Consider the following 18439-nt stretch of genomic DNA (forward strand, 5'->3'; position numbering starts at 1 on the left):
GAGACGAAAAATACTTTTCTCAAAAATATTTAAGTGATATTACGAGGTTTTGTGTCGCTATCAGTAAACTTTCATTTGATTTCAAACTTGAAGTGAAACTTATGCCACAAGTTCTACTCATAAGAATATAAGCAATAAAATCTAAAATCAAATTAGACTTAGATTAGATTTAGTGTTCACTAAAATGTGAGAACTAAAATCGAAATAAACATAGTTCAACGCTGTCAATGCTACAAAGAATTCCAGAGAAGTTTTAAGTTCTAGTGACTTAGGACTGCTACGTATTCAGTAAAACTATTTTCTAATGAATAGGCAGGGAAGTATTAAGTGCAGTATGACATTGAGTGCATTAGCAAATTGCGTCCTTATACACTAAAAAGCACCAGAAAAGTCAAGCATAAGTTATATTAAGCCGAACTCTGGCAATATATGTTCATAGGAGACTACTTCAAATGCGATTATCTTTGGGAGTGAATACTCAGCAATTTCTACACCGAAAAGAGCTATGTTGGCCTTCGTCTTGAAATGCTCTCCAAAAATTTATTAATAGCTGCGTGTCGGAGAACAAGGTTCTGTAAATTATTCCAGCGAAAGCCACTAACTATACTTACATTATAGCTGGTGTGAGAGGAGTTTGCTTAGCATGTTTCACGCATCGCTAACTGACATGCATATGTATTTAACTTTTTTGCAGTGTATAGTATACTACACTGTAAATATAAAAGCGTGTACATTACTGTGATTTGGATTTACCTTTTTTTGTGTTATCCTTAATATGCAAAAGGAATACTTTTATTTCATTCAATATATATTCTTTGCACCTTGAATGTGGAATGTGTCTTATTACCCCAACCCACTGTAGAGTGTAGAGTGTTGGGTGTCTTGGCTTTAGCTTTCCTGGCTTATTAGCATTTTACATATTTGATATGGTGCGGGTGGGCGTGTTTTGCATATTCACTTTAGCATATTTTGCTTTGCTTTGCGCACGTTTAATGGCTGTAATTTCGGAGTTTTGTGTGAATGTTTTTGGCTTTGTTGCTCTTCGGGTTTTGTTGTTGTTGTTGCTGTTGTTGTTGCTGTTGCGAGTGCTGTTATTCAACCTAAGTGAAGTAGTGTTGTCATTACATTTCCATGTTGCTTTTTTTTTGTTATTTTTAAAAACTTAAAAATTTATTTACAAACTCATTTTTTGCGTACACACGGGGGGATTTTATCAATTTCGAGATGGGTTCAGAGTTGTTAAATTTTTGTGTATTTGTCTTATATTCAAGGTACTTTTCTTAAATTTTTTCATAATATAAGGAGTTGATTTGTTGATACAAGCAATGGCGTGGATCGCATGGAAGCAGACTACGTTTCTAGCTGGAGCAGCAGAATGAATGGAGTGAATGGAGCTGTAGATTGCAATAGAGTATTCTGCAAAAGAAACTTCACTCAAAACTACTTGTAAGTTCTCAAAGTCAATTAATTTAAAGTAAACTATCTGCTGGAAGATGTAATACAAGCGAATAATTCAGTTGTGTACTCCACTTTTATTTTTTGGTTGTGATTAGGTCTTTTATTATGTGGTATACGGACTAAAACACCACCTTTATGGATAGACTTATTCGCATTACTTCGGGAAGTGATGCGTTTTGATCAACAATTCGCATCATCTTTCGGTAGACACCGCTAAAGGTGGTAGAGCCTAGTACGTGTTCTTCTTTCTAGATCTATTCTCTTCGCTTTAACGACTATAATCACATAACATTTTATTATTCGTAATTTGCTCTGGGTATATAGGGTTTTATACCCCAATAGCGATATTCAAATGTATCGAAAACATCAATCCAATTCTCTACTTATCCGTAAAGTTTGTTACTAAACAAATAATTACAATTATTTCACAGATTCCAAATATTATTGTGTTAAATAAATACAAAATTATATTCTTATAAAAATATGTCCATTACTTGTGGAACGCCAAATAATCGATTGTTTACTTTTGTACAAACATTCGATAGGAGATATAAATAGAATGAAACAGATATATAAAAATATAATCAGATGATATTTCAGGTAGGCTGAACTAGGCTCAGCTATTTAAGATCTTTGAACTTAAATAAATATAGCCTCAAGCAATCAGTGTTCGCAATTTAGTAAAACGTTCCATTACACAAGCAGTACTTATTTTGTTGCAGCTTAAGTTATATAAAGTATTTCAATAGTTATTTAGTTCTAGAAACTGAAATCGAAAATAGCAATAAGTTGTCCGAAAATACTTTGTGACTTTTGGCGTTCGCACTGTCTTTTGTGACTTGCTTTCTTCAATCTGATAGTAACTCTATAGATTAAAGGATTAGATTAGAACAAGAAAAGGTGAGAAAACTAGCAAAAGTCATACTCGGATTAAATTCTGTATAACGCTTGCTTCGCTCACTCCCATCCACTCTAATGGTGGTTCCTTTATAGGAGCAATTGCATTCGTTGGATTTTTTTCCAGATTCGTCACATACAGTGCGAGAAACATGAATATTCGTTGTATATACTGATGCTTTTGGTTTCAGATTTGTTCTTCCACGTTGTTTTCTTTCCAAAACCCTTTCGTTAGCATCCTCATTTGTTGGAAAAAAATTTCGCCCGTATAACATGTTATTAAACGACCAATATTCCTCACCTATGAAAAGTTCTTTTAATAAAGACCAACTACTTACTGACTTTATTGCTTTATTAATGCAATCATTACTTACAGTCTGGCGCCACATGCTCAAAAGATAGATGTCGATTAACGATCGTTGTAACTGAGTCTTCATCTCTTACGACATACATATCACTAGCAGCAGCCCGTAAAACTAAGTATTGGAATGGATGTTATGTACTATTAATAACAAACATAATTTATTTCACTATTTTGGCTTACATCTCTCAACCGGCATTTTTTGCTTTATCTTGTCTTGTTCCGAAGCTAATTTTTCACCATTTTTGCTTACAGAACAGGATTTGAAATTCTCTTCTGCCTTAGGTGTCAATGGCAATTCTATTTCTTTCTTAGAAGGCAAATCATATTCATTTGCCTGCGTAAAAGGCAGCTCTTTCTTTTCCTTTGTAGAGTTATTTTCATTGACTTTTCCTGTAGACAATTCATCTTTTCGATCTTCTCTAGATTCTCCCTTCTTGTCTTGTTCAGTGATCAGTTCTTGATCGTTTTTATGTTCAGGCAGCTGTTCATCATTTTCCAATACAAATTCCACCTCAAGTGTGTTTGTCGTATTCATGTTAATTATAATTTTTTCGCTAAGCGAAAATTGGTTTCATTTAAAATTTTGCCATGAGTTTTGCCATAATAGTTTTGAACTATTCTTTCAATTTTTATTTGTTTAAGACTATAAATCCATTTATATAAAAAATGTTTCAAACAAACTAGATATGTCTAATATACAAATCTTTTTAACCCACAGCCTACTTAATCAAGAAAGGGTGCTAGTGAAGTTAAATATCATTATCAATTTCAATATCAATATCATCAATATCATAATATCTTACGGAATGAAAGCATTCCCAGACCAAAACTCATGTAAATGAGAAGCAAACCAAATACTCGTATATACATAATAATGTAAAATGGCATTAACCTATATAACATATGGAAACTATATGTTGTATGAAACTCATCAATGCTGTGCTCTTGGCACTCTAAAAGCCTATTCGCTTCCTACAACACATCAAGAATATATAATGTGTACCTATCGGGGTCTGACAAATTGAAAATTTGTATTAAAAAGTTGTCATCGCAATGTTCCAATTCGAAGGAGAGGCGAAGGCTCCATCTAAATGATAAAGCTAGAGACCAAGAAATGTATAACTAGCGCTTAGTGTCTACAAATTCATCTTAAACTAACCAAAATGCATATTTATTTACGGTAAAAATTGAATCTATTTCATAGTTTTCGAAACTGTGATTCTAAATATGGATTGATTTCTTGAAAAACACAAAATGAAGTTAAACTTTATGACATTAGTGCGAAAAATGATTTCTGGCAATTGACTCAAAAATTCTAAAAACTGAAGCATAGAGTTTTAGTTATCCACAATCTTTTCGAACATTTACGACTGTGCCTTAATATTGGCGTAATTAATGATTAACGATCAATGACTTCGAGAACTTGTTCTAATAACTCATCAACTCTCCGACAACACAACATACACGTATATAACAATTCTATTAACATCAAACATCGTTTAGATCATGTACACACATACAAGCATAGCAGTTCTCTACGTTGTTAATAACTCATTTACCAAAAATTTGCATTTATTACTCTTATATAGTATAATATAGGTAGTGCTCGGCGAGATAGAGATTGTACCACTGCTGCGCACGCCTTAAGTGCCTTTTTCAAAAGAGATCTACGAGCTAAAATTGCGTTTATAGTTTAAAGACTCCTGCGCCACAATAGCATTTGCTTCGATCTCTCAATGTAAATATTGTTACAATAGATCACATGCTGAGGACCTGTGATAAATTTTCATGATTGGCATGAGAATAACATGCCAATTAATGTCATCAACTACCGTAATAAAGTTAACAGAGATCAAACTACAGTTCTGTTTACATAAAATAAAAAATGGCAAATGACTTCACTTGGAGAGAAAAGGAAAATTTCTTGAGAAATTTAATTTTTCACTACAACCTACCACTCCTACTCAGTATTTTCTGAAAGGTCTTTCATTTTTACTAGTACTAAAAAATATTTTTCATTCGGATGTAGCCTTTGAGCGACATTCGATTTTCTTGCGTACAATATGCATGGTGTTTCCATACAGGTATCCTTAAGCTACTACGTATACGATAAAGAAATGAATTGAATAAATGGAAATTTAATTAAAAATAATTTTTTGTTTAATTTATGCAATATTAAATAACAATTAAACTAATTAAAACGAAAGCCGCTAGCAACAGTTGCAGCAACTACTTAATTATTATGCCAATTATGAAAAGAATATCAATAACGTTTTCCTGAGTACGTCTGCAATTAATTTGATCCCTTTTTAAAAAAACCTCCTCAACCGAGAAATACATGTCACGCATGAATAGCGAAACTGAAGAGTACACTTCCGGCTTCACAATGACAATCAAATGACGTTTGCATCAATAAGTGATTCGCAAACATAACACAAATGACAAAGGATCAACAAGGAAAACTCAACAAGACTGCGTATGAATAAGAATGAAAAGAGGCGAACTGGGAAAGCAGGACACACACACAACTTCCAGGACAAAGCGTCATCCATAAAAAGGGAATTGCAAATTATAGCGAGGATTAAACGATTTTTAATGAAAATCAGTAAAAAATATGTAAGGGCATATAGACAATAAGATATAGAAAGTAGCGTGTTAAGTACAAATAAGTATTCGTGAGTTCATGCAACTGAATTCATACAACACACGTATAGGTATGTGCATACAGACACGTACAAATGTATTGAGACCGTTAGAGTTTCAACGGCCCTATGGAAGACCCAAGAGCAGTTGCTGCATCAGCTGCAATATTTACCAAGCGAAGAAAAATTGCATGATTGAAAATTGCGATTGAGGCTGAACTGCTGGCAATGATGGCAAGCATGGCAAGGATGGCAATGACGACAGAGTGCAGGATATGAAAGGACACGCACCGAAATGATATGATGAGCTGAAGAAAAAAATTAAACAGAAAAAACAAGTTTACAATAAAAAAATAGATACGCACTTTAGTATGCAAGTCGAGCAGAATAATAAAAGAAACTATAGCTCAGTGTAACATAGAGCCAGGAAAAAATAGTAGAAAAACTGCGGCACATGCCATACCATCGAGTAGTGAAATGACAACAGCTGAGGCGTATTTGATGTTAAGGACGCAAAAAATAGAAAATAAATACAGAAATGTTGAAAGGATTTGCTATTGGGGGCAGTTTTGTCGGTGTTAGTACGCTATGCACTAGTAGTAAATAGCAGTTGAGCTGGCGTGGGATGGCATCCAGAGTAGCGGGCGTTTCAAGCATTTTGTAAACACTTCCGCAGCATTTTTATTAGACAAAATAAGAAGAATCCAACGAACAAGGACTAAAATATTGCGAAGGAATAAAAATTCTGTTGCAGACTTAAGCGTGTCAGTATGCGAGACATATATGACAAGGATATTGCTGTAAAGTAACACGCATGAGTGCATTTAAAATAATTTTGACGGCAAGGCTTTAATGACTGACACATTGACAAGTGATATTTAAGTGTGTGAAAATCCATTACACGCCCGACTTGTGAATTTTATTTAAATAAGCTCATTATGTACAATTCCTTCTAATTGTTGGAAATAATGGGTTGGGACTACACGAATAGGAAATCTATTCTCGGAACTAAGCCCACCAGTCTATGAAGGGTTAATAAACAATTGCTTCATATAATACCGACATTTTCATAAATAATATTAATGTACCTGGTGTAATTGGAATCTAAAATGCAACTAAACAAAGAAATACATTTAAAATAGAAGCTAAAGTAAATTAAAGGTGATAGAAAACTCAAAAGATATTATAGAAATGGAACTAGACGTAATAAAATTAACCCCTGGGATGTCAGTGAATAAATTAATTTCGATAGAAGAAGGTAAAAACATAGCTCTTCACATATAGTGTGTTACATAGACTGAATACAAATTTAGAATAAAGCTTTAAAGAAAAGACATACATATATGTACAAATCGTAAGAATAAAGAAATTCTAAAATTTGTGATCTAAAAATAGAGATCATGCGACACTAATTTAATTAATAAAAATGCTTCTGAGAACAATAATAAAGTTGATGATAAATTCAATTCAGAAATATATAGAAATTAAAAATAATATTAGTAATGCGGGAGAATGTGTTTAAAAATGTGTCTAAAATGCTAATTGTCAAAACCCCATGGATTCATATCTTCTAGAAAAAAAGTAGCAAAATATTTTCACAAGATACGGGTCTTCTTATTTTATGAATGGAACTCATAACAAAAATTTCAGCCAAATCAGAGTTGACGAGGTCAAAAATATGTCAGTTTTGTAAAAGAATGACTCATTTATAAATTAACACCCACGTCCTCTCAAAATCCGGCCCCTGCGTTTAGTTTCATTAACGACAGAATCATGCGATATTATGGTATTTCGATCGCTTAATTGCTACCAAACGGGATATCGACCTCTTTGTCTGGAAAAGTCCTGTTTGGCCTTCGTAGCTCCCAACGTGACAATCGAAGCTTGTTCACTTTAACTTGAATTATAGAACTGCAACCACGTATTTTATCTTTATTTTAAAGAGGTTTCTTCGAACAGTGGTGCACTACAAGAACAAAAACTTTATTTTTTATATTATTTTAATTAATTGAATTATTGGCTGACCATACAGCTGTTTCGAGTATCTTTACTTTAATTAAAATAAATACTTACATCAAACACGTGTTAAAGAAATAAAATATTTGTCATTAATTTAATTAATAGTTTCAATTATAGTTAAGCTACACTAAAGGTCTGGTTAATCTGAACACACTACCTAAAATTCTGCCAGTATATAGGTATACCTCTAACAGTTCAATGCGTCTCTCACCACTTCAACATGCCAGAGAATAGTATGACAGTTGAACTCACAAAAACTACAGCCAATGCTAATTTTTGTCATTCTCACTATTCTTTGGATTTATTATGACTGTAGGGTTTAGTTATATTATTTAATAATAAATAGTGTATGTACTTCTGTAAGTGAGTAGGTATGTGTAGAAATGTGAAAAACGGGGTTACCACATCTTAGTATTTCTTACAAGTCTTTTGACAACGTTCCTCAAGAAGCTAGGGAAACGAACTAATTGTCCCGAACTCAATAATTGTAACCCTTGAATGCAACGTTGTTGCTCCCACGCAACTTCTGAACAATTGGGAAGCAAAGTGTTGACGTGGATTTGTATGAACGAATCTTACAATTGTTTAGATTTAATAGTGTCGTGAGTTATTTTACAAGTCTCAATACGAGTCTAAATAAATCTGAGTTTTAAGCTGGAACTACACTATCAAGTTCCCGTTCACTTAGCTGCAATAATAGTAGTTGTTAAGAACTCACATTGCATTTGGGTAGCTCGTTACTATGTTATTATACTATGTCAATATATTGGGGAACATTAGACCGCTATGTATTGGTTTTACATTAGACCGCTGTAATGGTATTAAAACTAATTACCTATATGAGAGGCTTCAAATCCATCATGAGAGAGAAGATTGTCAACTTGATAAGTATAGGTAAGAAGTAAGATATGCGTCTGAGGTACGATATGCCTGTCGTAGGAGGCAATTGAAACCCATTTAGCAAACATTCTCTACTGTTTATTGTACCACTGGCAGTAAGTGAGTTTGACTTGCCACACTAAACTGGAGGTGTAAATTTGGTAGCACGAGGGTTAGAGGCACCCAAACGTATTGCTTTAATTAGTACCGGCGGAATTCCTTGCAATTCTAATAGGAAATTTATCGCAGCATTACATCAATACATGTCTTCATAGCACTGCGGTGTTATAGCAATCACGTTAAATAACTCTGGATTCAGTTGCCATGGTGAATATCTTCACCTAAAATAATGCAGTAAGATTGTATGATTTGTTGATGTGAAGGTTGACCTTGTTCACCTTTTTCATGTGAACAGATGATAAAATTTGATATCGACATTTTATCATCTGTCGTTATAAAGAAACTACATTGAGCTATTGCTTTACTGTCTATTATGGATTTATCAGTGCAAGTTACTATGGTTTGTGTAAAATCGATTAGTTTTCAAAAACTTCTTTATGTGAGTTAATATCCAGGTATAAAGTTTTAGTATCTGTTAGTGTTTCATCGTTTTTATCTATAAGTATAAGCCTATTTTATAAATTCTTTTCAACGATATTCTTTGCTAATGACAAAAAGCAGTTGAGAAAGACTTCCCCTAGTCCATCCAACTGATACTGATTGTATTTAATTTATTTAGTATACACCCATCGCTACCACAATATACCCAATCCCCCATACGCTACACTACTCGCATTCACTTCAGTAGTATTTCTATTTTATTGTTTTTTTTTTGCTGTTTGCTTCACAAGGCACTACTGAGTTGCTTTCATTTTTGTGTGATCTTCTACAGATGTTTGCATTTATTTTGTAATTACTGTCACGCAATGTGACCATAAAATCAAAACTTCAAAACTTCAAAGTTCCAAAACACAACAACTCCTTACAAGTCAACTCATTGCAAGACAACTAAACGTAGCTCAGCTCTGAGTTCATAAGCCGAGAACAACTTAGACAAAGTGTCAGCCGTTCCTGCAACTCCTGCCAGATACTTTCAGTACAACACATCAAGCATTAACTACACATTTTATTCTTCTGTTTAATTCGAATTTTACATATATTGCAAATTAATTTAATTTAGTTCTTTTTTTTAGTTTTTCAATTTCTTTTTCATTTCTTTTTAATTTCCCCATGCGTTGACGACAGTACAACTTTTCCGTTGATAAATATTTGACGTACTCGTATGTCATTCGACTGCACATATTGACTTCATAGAACTGCACCACTATGCGCCAACAGTTCCATAGTCCATCTCCAATTTCTCCATCTTGACAAAATTGCCAGCAATGCCAGCAATTATTTTTGATTTCCTCTCAAGGGATTTTCAGTTCAGAATTTTCTTTCAGTTTTTCTTGGTACGTTTGCTTTTTGTTTTAAATATTGAAACATAAATTTAGAGAAAACTTCGAAGCAACTTCAAAGGAAATTATATTCCTCAAACTATCGAGTCTATTATGAGTAAGTACTTCATTTACTTCATTGCAGTAATTATGATAGCCATACATATGGTGCTACACTTTGAAACAGCATTCTCAGTACTTAAAGACATGTCCATAAACGACAAGTACGTCGTTATAAGTGGATAGGCAGTTGATAAATGCCGAAGTCTCTGCCTAGCGAGATTACCACAGTGATATATAATATGTCCTGCTGTTTTCTCTTCTTCGTGACAAAGTCTGCAATTATCGTGCCTTAAAGCATTCCTTTTTTAGCAAGTCTGCAGGCAGTTACGTTATCCCAATCATTCTGAACTACGCTTTCTAAGCATTCATTGATTTTTTGTTTAAAAAAGCTCCATGAAGGATTGGAGAATGCTTTCGGCCCAATAAAGTATGAGGGCGATTCTTTTTTTGGCTAGTTCATCGGTTGTCGTGATTCACTCAAATCCGCTGTGGCCTGACATCCATATTAAGTAAACCCTGCTTCTTTCAGCAAGATCTTAAAATATATGGTGTATGATAGAAATAAGAAATATATATGATTTTTCTCGTTGTAATTTACATTTCCTTAGCCTTTTTTGGTTTAACTCCTTAGACCCCCACTTCACCCCTTCCTTCTCTTTAAGTCATCTGTGTACCACAGACGGTTGTCCCCTGCGAATGAAGATATGCCTCATTTCTATTAATTTCTGTCTGGTATTAATACACGTAACATACGGTGGAAGTTGAATTGAAGTGAGCAGATGTCAGATATGATGATATTTAGTCCTTCCTTTCTTTGCATCTGCCTGCCTGGATGGGAGTTATAAATTAATCTTATTGATCGATTGATGGTCGATAGTAGCTTGAGGTAGTGTTCCATTTACCATTATGCACACTACTCCCTGCAGCTTTCGTAGATTATCTGCTACGGTCTTTTGCTGAGCCTTCCTATATCAGATCGATGATTTTACAATTGGCCTAGCCATCGAGGTGTTATCCATAGGCTGAGTTTAGAATTTAGGCCCCAGTGTTTACTAATGAGGTTTCTGCTGGTCTATAATGCTGGTCTGGCTCTTCTAATAACGTTATTTACATAAGAAAATCAAATTCAACTTTCTCATCTAGAATCATTCTCAGATATTTTATCTGTCATACAGCTAGTATTTCTTCTCCATTCAGGAATGGGAACAGCATACCCCTTGTGGACAATCTTTTTCATTGAGACTGTGCAAAACATGTGTGGTGGTTTTATTCTACTGGTAGGCATATTGATTGAAGTTAAGTGAACTTATCGATAAATACTCTTCTTTTATATGCCTTACCACTAGCTTCGCCCAATGCAACTTAGGAAGTTAATTAGATCTACCATCTACATTAAGTTTGTATTTGACAATTGCTTCGTTTCAGTCAGTAGGTATGGTTTCGATCGCCAGTTCTACTTTAAAGATGTTGATTAGGTAGGAAAAAAGATAAACATGACTCCATTATAGGAGTGTTGAATGGAGTAATTGACTTGATTGATGGCCTATTGAATTTTGTTCTCAGTGAAGATTTAACGAGCATTCTGGCTACGAGGTGGCTAGGCTGGAAGTTTGATTGAGCATAAACAGTGGATCCCGGGATGTGTACTTCTGTTGCAAGTAAAAGTAACTCTCGGTAGTCATTAGTGTAAAGACCATCTTGTCGTTTTAGAATACCGATGGGATAAGTGTGACTTTTTGAGACAACCCTGTTAATTTTGGCGCTACTTCTTTAGTTTTGAAGCTTCTCAATGATTCTCTTTTTGCTATTCTAATTTCTTCATTATTGGCGTTTCTTATCTCCTTATGAGAGTATTCTTATAAATGACTCAGTCACCATGTGTTTTAGCCTTGTTATCTCTGGAATTCGGCTCTAAACTTGGCTAGTTCAGTGCTTCAAAACTAAACTTTATGCCAATTAAACATTTCAATAGCTCTCTTCAAACGCTAGACTCTTTGTGTAAGTTTAAAGCATCACTAAATGCAACTAATTTTGTTTCTAAAAAGTTGACGACAAACATTCCCACCACATCAGAAGGTTATGTACGTAGTTATCAGATATTTTAAAGACCTCATGCTTCCTTTAATGCACTAACAAAAAAATGTTGTGTAGATGTCGACCTCCCCCGGACAAATATGCCTTGTGAACAAAGAAATAATAACTATAAAAAAAATATATGTGTTATACAGTATGAATTATAATATATATACAACATATACATATATATTAAGGTTATATTGGTACACAGTTAAGTAAATTAATCACTTAAGGTGCCACCAAATACACTTTCAGGCAAAGGGATAGAACTCTGTCAGATAGTCTCATCTAGTTCGAGACAGAACATTGTCCGGTAATCCACCTGTTTAACAAAGGCCACTTTGTCATTATATATGGTGGGACGTTGGGATAGCGCACTGTCCAACAAGTGACCCCACTAAAGTGAAGGATTAGTCGAAGTAGACCACGAAACGACTTGGGTCCTTTTTCATCCTACGATTCCCGGATGTTGTTATTGAGTTAAAGCTGGAGTGGCTTCCTATCGCATAACTACATCTTTTGTTAATGTAAGCAGCTCATTTAGCTTGAGGTTTCCTGCCAAGTCATCACCAACTCAATGGTGTCCCAAGACAATCTTCCTCCTACTTGCCAGTGCTGGGCATTGGCACAATATATGCACCGCTGTTTCCTTTTCTTCTAGACATAGTCTGCAAGTGTCTTCCTCAGCAAGAGTTGTCTTTTTGAGGTGATACTTGAAGTTGCCATATCCAGTAATTAGTGAAGTCAGCCAGCTTAGAGTGCTCCGCGAATAGCTAAACACTTTTATCGCTTCCCTGGCCCACGGTTTCGGCAACATGAGTTTGGTCTGTCTACATGTGCTCAACTCTCTCCATTTATTAAGATGAAGTGAGATTATCCACTTATAGACCACTTTGTCATTAAATACCTTGTAACAGTTGTGTGAGGGAATTCTGGCCCAGTATTATTCTGTTGTTATGAAATCTCATCCTTTTCTAGACAGAAAGATATATTTTTCTAAGACCAGACTATCTGATCTTGTTGAAATCACATACTATGAATACAACTATCTGTTTAACAAAGGGTATTGTCGGGTAATTACCCGGAATGTGAACAAAAGTCTCATATGTATATATTTAAGTGTTGATATATAAATCGAAACTCTGTTAGATTTATTCCTCTGTAGCATATAACTAAGTCGCTAAAGTCTGTTAAAATCTCAAAAAATTGAATATTTTGTTTATTATTTGATTTAATGTTTGGACATAGTTTAGGAATTCTTTCTTATGTTAATTACCGTTTGTGTTTCGTCATTTAAATTTAATAATGGTTTTATGTTTTTTTCCATTAGTTTCTCAGTTTCGAATTTCATGTGAGTTTTACTTTGATTACGAGTTAAGTATTCGTATCCATTATGTTCAATATATAATTGTGTACAAATTTTTTTTCAGTTTGGTAACTTCTGTTGGACATAGTAGTGGCGCACCATTTGTTTCTACTCCCAGCGGAGTTCCCTAGTCTAAATTATTTACGTGCGACATAAATATTTCCCAAAGTTTTGTTTTCAAATGTTTTTGAATTTTATTTACTGTTGCTTAAAACACATATTTTTTCACTATCTCCAATTTTTTCATTCAACAATATTTAGTTTATTTGTTTTTTTTTGTCAGTGAAAAGAGTGAAGATTGGGTTGAAGTATACGCAAAGGACAAGCGTTCTTCGCTGCGTTACTCTGAACCGCAAATTAATTGGGCGTGCATAGTTGAGAACTTATTTTGCTTCACCGACGAAGTGTTATCATTGCCCTGGCTGGATTACTAGCGAAGCGGTATGATATATGCGTGTAGCATAAAAATTATACCCCAAGTATATAATTAGACATTTGCTGAAAATGTTTGGGTCATGTTTCTACGCAATGTTCGGAAAAGTGTGACTTATTCACTTATTACGATAACACTGCATTAAATCGAATTGGAAAGTAATTGTGTTAGGTCAACGAATAAATGTCCTTCAAAGCGTTTAATACATTGATAATTAAAAAGTTAGTAATTCAGAAAAATATTCGAAATGTGTTTTCCGTAGAGTCCCTCTGTTAGTGACTAATACTTTACAGGCACAAAATTTTACTAATATTAAGTACATACTACATTCTCATTATCTTCGGGCGATATAGAATGGTTTAATAAGATCATTGTAACGCAGATATGTTGACATCGGAACTTCGTTAATAGACTATACACTTACCCATTCCTCAAATACCCATTCCTCAAAAATATGACGACCGATTTATTTACGAGTGTCAGTCTGTTTGGTAATATCAATATACCTTAGCTTCACAGTTTCTTCGTTTTTGAATCTTGGCGCATAGTTATTATGAGAACTTATCATTAATTTTTTTCTTCATATCTAAAATAGATAAACAATGTAACTATTGAAGACAATATGAACAGAAAACAATAAGAACCCATTGAGAATATACCTCAATCTATGTATACTATTCCATGGAGGCATAAGATTCCATGGTAAGTTCCTTGTATTATTGATAATACTCTAAAACTTTCTCTCTAATACTATAAAATACACCATTCAGTTTGTCTTGTAACTTTCCACTAAAAACAATGTTTTTTTTTTGAAAAGTTGACATAATTTGGATTATCTTGTAAAACCCTTCTCAGTGGAATTTTGTTGTTACATTGAAATGTCCTTCATTGGGTCATCATATAGAAATCAGTAAGTAAATAATAGATGGATTGGACTAAAGCTGAAATATGCAAATCTGGGCGAAACACCACTGCTAAGTATAACTCATGAAATTTTCATGCTATCAGCTGATTGCCGCCTTAACTAAACAGCTTAAAACAACTTTTGGAATTATTCTGTGTCGACTTATATATGTAGCTGCTGCGGACAAATTCGACGTTGTATTGGAACTTTTTAAAAACCCGATTGATGAAAAATGAATACGTGTTGTGACATAAAAAATCTTATAACTGAACTTTCACATATAACGGATCCGATATCTTCTTTTTGGATTGCTTTCAGGCTGTGAACTAAACGATTTTATGTCGTGGTTCAATTGAATGGTTTGATGACCTAAACTGTTGTTTCTGTTTCAAAATCATTTCATTTAGAACTCATCTTCGGTTCAGGACTTGCAACGGTAATGGTTCCAGTTTAAAACCAGTTCTTTTTAGAACCTGTTCATAATTTTTGTTAACTCATATGTGATTACAATGTTTTACAAACAAAGAAAAAGACAACACAATAATAATTTCTTCTAAAACACAAGTTTACAAGTCAGTTTGTCAGTCGGTAACATCTGCGCAACTGTGATTATCCTCAACAAGGATTTGATATACTGCCGCTTATTGTTGACATTGATTGCCTGGACGACATTCACTTTTATTTGGATCGCTTCCAACTAAAAACAGTACAAATAAATTCAAATTGGCTCAAGTTGCGTATAATTATGATGTCCTTCTTCTGCATTTACAGACAAATCCTTGTTAGACTATAAAAACAATAACATTTAGTGCTGTATGAGACCTTTAATATGATATTAGAGACTTGAGTGCTTGAGTTATGATTAGGAAGGATAAAAATGTTAAACTATAAATTTCAATTGCTTTTCAGAAAAGAAAACGTACTAAACAAAACAATGCATATTTTCTGAATTTCTTTTTTCCTGATTCTTCAGGATATGTTGTGTGTTTCCAGCGTGTTGCCTTTATTTAGTGCCAAAAATAGGACAAAACAAAATGTTACTCTGTTCCCTCTGCGGGTTATTCGGCAGCATCTTTAAGTGCGTTCCGAATCCGGCGAACATGTCGTCTTGTTTGGATAGGAAAGCAGTACGAGTATAATTTTGCGGTAAACGAGGCAACAATTTTCCATTAAAATAAAAATAATGTGAGGAGTGAGGAGCGTAAACGAAAATTAGTAGTCAAAATAGCAAATAAAAGGAGTGCAAGGCGCACTGTACCGTGCGCCCTGCCCGGTTTCGGTGGCAAAAAGCGCAGGCAAGCGGAATTTACGCGTTCCCAAATATGCTGAAAATGACTCGATGCGCCACTTGAGATCATGAATTTTTAATGGCGGCATGACGCCACAGAGACGATGATTAGTGTTAAACGTTTTGTTGGTCCATGGTCCTTTTAAAGTAGTTAATAGTTTTCTTGGTTTTAAATTTATTTCACTGTTGTTTATTACAGTCATGCCATTATATCAATGTGTGTACTCGGTACGTTTCTATTTTTGTCATGTTTTTCCCCATGTTTTTTGTTTGTCATCCTTACTCTTGTTGTCAGCAGGATAATTATGTGCGATTATAAACATTTAGTTTTGGTGATATTCCAAACTACTTGTAGCGCTGTCATGTTTTGAGAAATTATGTGTATAATTTAAGGAGAGATAAAATGCAGATAGAATTTCCTTGAGAAAATGTAAATAAACTTCTGAAATGACGCACAGCAGGATACTTAACCGTCGGTGATGTATTTATGGAATGTAGATAATTGAACCTTTCTCTCACATTTGCGGTTATTTTGCTATTTCTTAAGTGCTATCAGCTGTGGTTCTCACCACTAAAGATAAGGATATGCGTTTTCCATATTGCAAGTCATAAGAGACCACATGGTCATATTAATTTGAAGAAAAAATTTCGTTTTAGGTTTCTGCAGCAATTTTAAAATAATTAATTATTTTATTTTATTTTATTTTACTTCATCAAATGATGTGATTGTATGTACAAATAATGATATTTCATTACGAACAATGAAGTCAATAAATTTGTTAGTAATTTGAAAGTAGTAGATAGCTAACTGATTTATATAATTGCATTCAAACATACGAGAAAAATAATTTCAATTAAAACAGATATTTGAAGTAGTTAACAAAAAATAAACAACAGAGATATTATAAAGGCAGCATCCTTTCTCTATGCGCTACAGGGGCTAGTCAATACTGAGACCAAATCCAATCTGCAAGAACTACAAATAGATGACTTTCTAGTAAAATGTAATGACATCGTTATGATCGCTACTAAAGTGAAATAGCAAAAGTACGGATGGATACACTCCGTGATGGACCCTAAACGTCCGTTCGTATGGACGGAAATTTACATAAAATTTCCACCTACATAAATACACACTAGAAAGATCACATTTGTATGATATGAACTGATTTACAAACATTACAACGAACAAAAACATCACAACACAGTATTGTTTATTAATGCACGTCACAATTGATTATTACATATCAACACGCGAAAAAAACACTTACTAGTAAATGTTGCAAATATTTGCAATTAAAATAGATTAATTTATGTTTAATATATTCATATATATCAACTTACCAAAAACCCACACCCACATGAAATAATTATAACACGCACTTTCAGTTCATCCAACTGATCTGCAATTATATCGAAAAAAGGTACAGAAATACATATAATGATAAATAAATATTATAAAAAAAAAAAATGATTAATACACTTAATTACACCGAATTATCAAGACACGACAGGTGGTATCACGTAGATTATGTCTGAGGTTATTCCTTGTAATATGCAAGGATACTTTTGATAGACAAAGTATTCGAGCGAATGAAAACTTATATCGAAGTACCAAGACACGACAATTGGTCTTACGTTAACTGTGTCAACGTTACACTCTAACAAATATATCACAAACCAAATTCTCTTAGATAAACCATAAAAACAGGGGCTTTAAGACCTTCCGAAGATATTTAAACAGAATCACTCGCCACAATCCATCAGTACATCACGTCTGTATGCAAACTTTCCCTTAAAAAGGCTACTAGTTTACGCCAGTCTGCACCATTTAGTGAAGCACAGCATTCAGATGGAGTTAATATGGTTTTGCCCTAGTGAAACCATCTAATTTCACATAGGATAGGGCAGCGCCCCATGAGATGAATGATGTCTTCTTTTTCATACATATTGCAAAGGGTGCAGTCAGTATTAGTTGTTTGTACGTATGGAACATAGTTCAGCCTTATCAGTTCTGCCCTTGCCTTGAATATTAATGATATCGTCGCTGCGTCAAACTTGTTATTGAAATAATTCCGATTGTTTAGATTATAGTCCAACAGCTTATATGTATTTCTTGTACTGCTTACATGTGCTTGTCTTTCAAATTGGGTTCTCGAGCTGAGGTCAATATTTTGGAGTATTTGTGTTTGCCATTGGCGCCACAAAACTGTTTCAGTAGGATAAGGGGAGCTGCTGTATTTTTCAGCAAGTGTTTCAGAAAGAGGCTACGCCTATCGATGGTGTCAAAAGCCGCCTTGAAATCTACTAAAAAGATATATAATTTGCGTTTACTTTGGAGGAACTCCTTTGCAATTCAGGTCAGCAAAAAATACTGTCTACGGTGGAGTATGATTTCCTAAAACCTGCCTGATAATCGCTCAGTAGGTGATATGTTTCCACCCAGTTGGTTAGTCGGGTAAGAAGAATAGAGGTGAATATTTTTGTGATCACATTAAGAAAAGAGATATCTCTGTAATTAGATGGGTCGCCGACATAGCCTTTTTTAAATATGGGAAATATAGTGTTTTTTTTTGAAACTATCAGGAACGATCTCTGATTCAAAGATACT

General features: G+C 34.1%; 1 protein-coding gene across 1 annotated transcript; it reads right to left on the bottom strand.

Annotated features, from left to right (window-relative positions):
- Window positions 1-1509: 1509 nt before the first annotated feature.
- Window positions 1510-3364, bottom strand: LOC119662770. The gene is made up of 4 exons (XM_038072515.1): window positions 2900-3364; window positions 2730-2831; window positions 2384-2656; window positions 1510-2323 (listed from the first exon to the last, which is right to left on the bottom strand). The coding sequence occupies exons 1-4, from the start codon at window positions 3252-3254 to the stop codon at window positions 2307-2309; spliced, it is 747 nt and encodes a 248-aa protein (XP_037928443.1). The 5' UTR covers window positions 3255-3364; the 3' UTR covers window positions 1510-2306.
- Between the last annotated feature and the right edge of the window lie 15075 nt (window positions 3365-18439).

This window comes from Teleopsis dalmanni, chromosome X, assembly GCF_002237135.1.
Source record: "Teleopsis dalmanni isolate 2A chromosome X, ASM223713v2, whole genome shotgun sequence".
NCBI lineage: Eukaryota > Metazoa > Arthropoda > Insecta > Diptera > Diopsidae > Teleopsis > Teleopsis dalmanni.

Coding starts and splice junctions, on each gene's coding strand:
- LOC119662770 (XM_038072515.1), bottom strand. CDS start 3,254: ATGAATACGACAAACACACTTGAGGTGGAATTTGTATTGGAAAATGAT. Junction 2,832..2,899: donor AAAAATGCCGGTTGAGAGAT/GTAAGCCAAAAT, acceptor TCCAATACTTAG/TTTTACGGGCTGCTGCTAGT. Junction 2,657..2,729: donor TGAGCATGTGGCGCCAGACT/GTAAGTAATGAT, acceptor AACTTTTCATAG/GTGAGGAATATTGGTCGTTT.